General features: G+C 36.2%; 1 protein-coding gene across 1 annotated transcript in view; it reads right to left on the bottom strand.

The window, feature by feature from the left end:
* LOC107723777 (receptor-type tyrosine-protein phosphatase mu-like) overlaps nucleotides 1-3,334 on the bottom strand; it is a gene marked incomplete at its 3' end in the record, with an annotated part of 134,985 nt that overhangs the window by 1,456 nt on the left and 130,195 nt on the right. Inside the window, exon 8 of the mRNA XM_016532488.1 lies at nucleotides 643-752. Within this exon, the coding sequence (XP_016387974.1) occupies nucleotides 643-752 (110 nt within the window). The remainder of the gene's footprint in view (nucleotides 1-642; nucleotides 753-3,334) is intronic.

The raw sequence follows: 3,334 nt of genomic DNA on the forward strand, positions 1-3,334 counted from the left end.
CACACACACACACACACACACACACGGGGAAGAGCTGGACTTTGGCAGTTCTTGTTTTTTTCTGGACTGATGGAACAACTAATTTCCAACCGTTTTCTCTAGTAACGGTTAACTATGAGATAACCTGTCACAGTCAAGATGCTCAAAACCGTGAAGAAAAGCTGAATCCTAAACCTCTGAAACAACTGAAACCCATTTACTAAAAATGAATTTTCTGATGTTTAAAACATTGGCAAGTGCAAAACTCACCACTGCTGGACTGAGGTGTTGTGGGTGGTTGCCAGGGCATTTTGTGTGGTTACTAGGAGGTTGCTAGAGTGTTCTGGGTGGTTACCAGGAGGTTGCTAGATGTATACATAGGCAATTTTTGTGGTTACTAGGAGGTTGCTAGAGTGTTTTGGGTGATTGCCAAGAGGTTGCTTGGCATTTTTGGTGTTACTAGGGGGTTGCTAGGTGGTTGCTAAGGCAAATTGTGTGGTTGCTAGGAGGTTCCTGGGCATTTTTGGGGTTACTATGGGGTTGCTAGAGTGTTCTGGGCAGTACTAGGAGGTTGCTAGGGCATTGGTGTGGTTACTAGGGGGTTGCTAGGCTGGCTGAGGAACATTAACGTAGAATGATGTGTGTGTGTGTGTGTGTGTTCACCTCATACTGAGTGATGATGCCGAAGGTCTGCGCCGGTTCTCTCCACTTCAGCAGGATCTTGTCCTCGTACACACTGGCTTGGATCGAATCCAGAGGAACTTCCCCCGGCACTGACAGGAAGTGACATCACAAACGATCAAAACACAGCAACAGCAGCAGCTCTTAATATACATACGACATTCTCCGTAGCTTTACTATTTAGTTAGATTTAACAAACGTTAAATGGATGTTCGGCAGCTAAAATGTCTCAAAGTTACCGGTTCATACTGAAAAGTTCAATATTTTCCATTGGTATTAATAAGTGAAGGTGTTTTATTACTAAAATGAGAACAAATGTTGGTTTTGAATCCTTAAATCCACAGAAATGCACACAATCCCCTCAGACGCACACGTTCTCTTACTCCAAACACGTCCGTGAGCGTGCGGGAGATTGTTTCTCGTTTGTTTCTCGTTTCATCCTCTCGCAGGAACGTTATTCACGTCTGTTTCACTTGACACAGACTCGGAGCGAGAACAAAAGAGCGCGTGTGTGTGTTTAACATCCAGTCGAGAAGCGGCCCAGGTGTCTAATTATTTATAAAGGTTGCCGATCTCTGGAAACAAACAAAAAAAAAAATCACGTTTATTCCCTCAGAAGTGCTCTGCTAATGGGGGACGTAATTAGACATTCAAGCTAAATGTCAGCGATTTACGAAAGATGCAGCGGAGCATTTGAGCAGCTCGTTCACGGATAGAACGAACTCTTCATCTGTATACAGACACATTACAGTGCTGAGGATGGTTCTTCAGATTTAGCAAAGAAGCCTCTTCTGATCAAGAACCTTTTGTGTCTGTTTCAGGTTAATGAGGTGCTATATGGTTCTCTGTGGATTAATAAAGTCAATAAAATAAAGTCTTGATGTTTCAGAGGATCTTCAGATCAGTGGTTTTTGGGACGTAGAGGCTTATCTAAAGAACTAGAGAACAGAAAGCTGATAAAAATGGGTAAATGGGTCTTGGTCATATTTTACATTACAAAAAACACTCAAATTACATAAATATATACAATTTATTTTTTTTAAAGTCACAAAAATTATACATAAAATTACTTACGAATGTATTTATTTGGAATATATAGACTAAAAATATATATACTTTTTAGAGTAAAACTAATGTATATATAATGTATGCAAGTAATATGTATATCAGTGTTATTTATATATTTTAATTTAAACCTTTGTTGTGTTTGTAATTTTTAGTAGATTTTTATGTCTATATAGTTTATTTCAGTTTTAGTTTTTAATTTTTATTCTTTTTTTTTTTTGCGTGTATTTGAGATTTTTAGTTTTTTTTACATGTCTATTAGCGGTGTAACGATACACGTATTCGTATTGAACCGTTCGGTACGAGGCTTTCGGTTCGGTGCGCATTACAAACCGAACGATTCGTTGGACTAATCCTATTACATTTGGAAAATAAAACAGCTTAAAGTGTGTGAAATATAATGTTCTCAGTGCCACTGCGCTCAACAAGGAGCCTAAACGACGTAACAGGCAACATGCTGTCTGCCCCGCGATAACCTCCTCTTGCTGGGATGCGTCTAAAGACAACGATCTTGTATCGACGATATCCAGAGATATTGTCAAAAACAGCAATTATTGGCTACATCCAATTAATGTAGGCATGTTACATTCTTATTTTTATTAGGCCTATTATTATTATTATTATGAAGTTACTTTTATTATTAAATTAAGATTATACAATTAATTTGCCCCGCAATAATTACCAAATAACTGATGTGCTGCGAGGATAACAAAAGATTAGGCTATATATTTCTCCTCAATTAAAATGTTTTTAAAAAAGGTATTTTAAAACAGGTCTATACAATGAAATATAGGCCTATGATTAAAATATGAACACTTCCGTCATCAATAAAAATCAATGAAATAAAAAGCTGTTATTTCAAGCACCGACTTTCAAAAACAGCCTGTTTAACACGAAATATGTTTCTTCTCATTTTTTTTCACTATGTAGTATTAGAAATAGTTATGTACCGTTATCAGCATATGTTGAAGTAGATTCGTCTCGTTGTCTCTGAGAGAACATGCGGCGTCAGATGCAGAAAGCTCCGTCATTACACCCTCATTCCGTTTTTACTTTCACTTTCTGCATATAGTGAATTGACTGACATTAAGACGTTCACTGGTGTAACTCTTGCGCAAAGTTTGCACGTTGCTTTTGTGTGATATCCATTGGCTCGCCTTCATGGTTTAAAACAGAAAAATGTCCAACATTGCGACATAACCAATTACCCCCCACCATCCGGATCGAAAATGTACCGAACCGTGACACCAGTGTGTCCTATCGAACCGAACCGTGAATTTTGTGAACCGTTACACCCCTAATGTCTATATAGTGTTTATTAATTGTATTACATATATTATATTATATATTACATACAATAACTGTTTTATATACAGTTTTAGTTATTTAAGAACATCTAGTTAAACCATATTAGAAATATTGCCTTGGCAAATAGCTTAAATAAAACGTTAATTTTATTTTATTTTATTTTATTTTATTTTAAGGCATAATAATATAATTATTTTAATTTCAAATAACAAAAATGTTTAGTTTTTTAATTGTTAATATTCACCAAATCAGTATATTACAATAAGCCAAACCCTTTATGTATATGTATATGTATATATAT

The sequence above is a fragment of the Sinocyclocheilus rhinocerous genome, unplaced genomic scaffold (genome assembly GCF_001515625.1).
Source record: "Sinocyclocheilus rhinocerous isolate Xijiao unplaced genomic scaffold, SAMN03320098_v1.1 scaffold94, whole genome shotgun sequence".
In the NCBI taxonomy this organism is placed as follows: Eukaryota; Metazoa; Chordata; class Actinopteri; order Cypriniformes; family Cyprinidae; genus Sinocyclocheilus; species Sinocyclocheilus rhinocerous.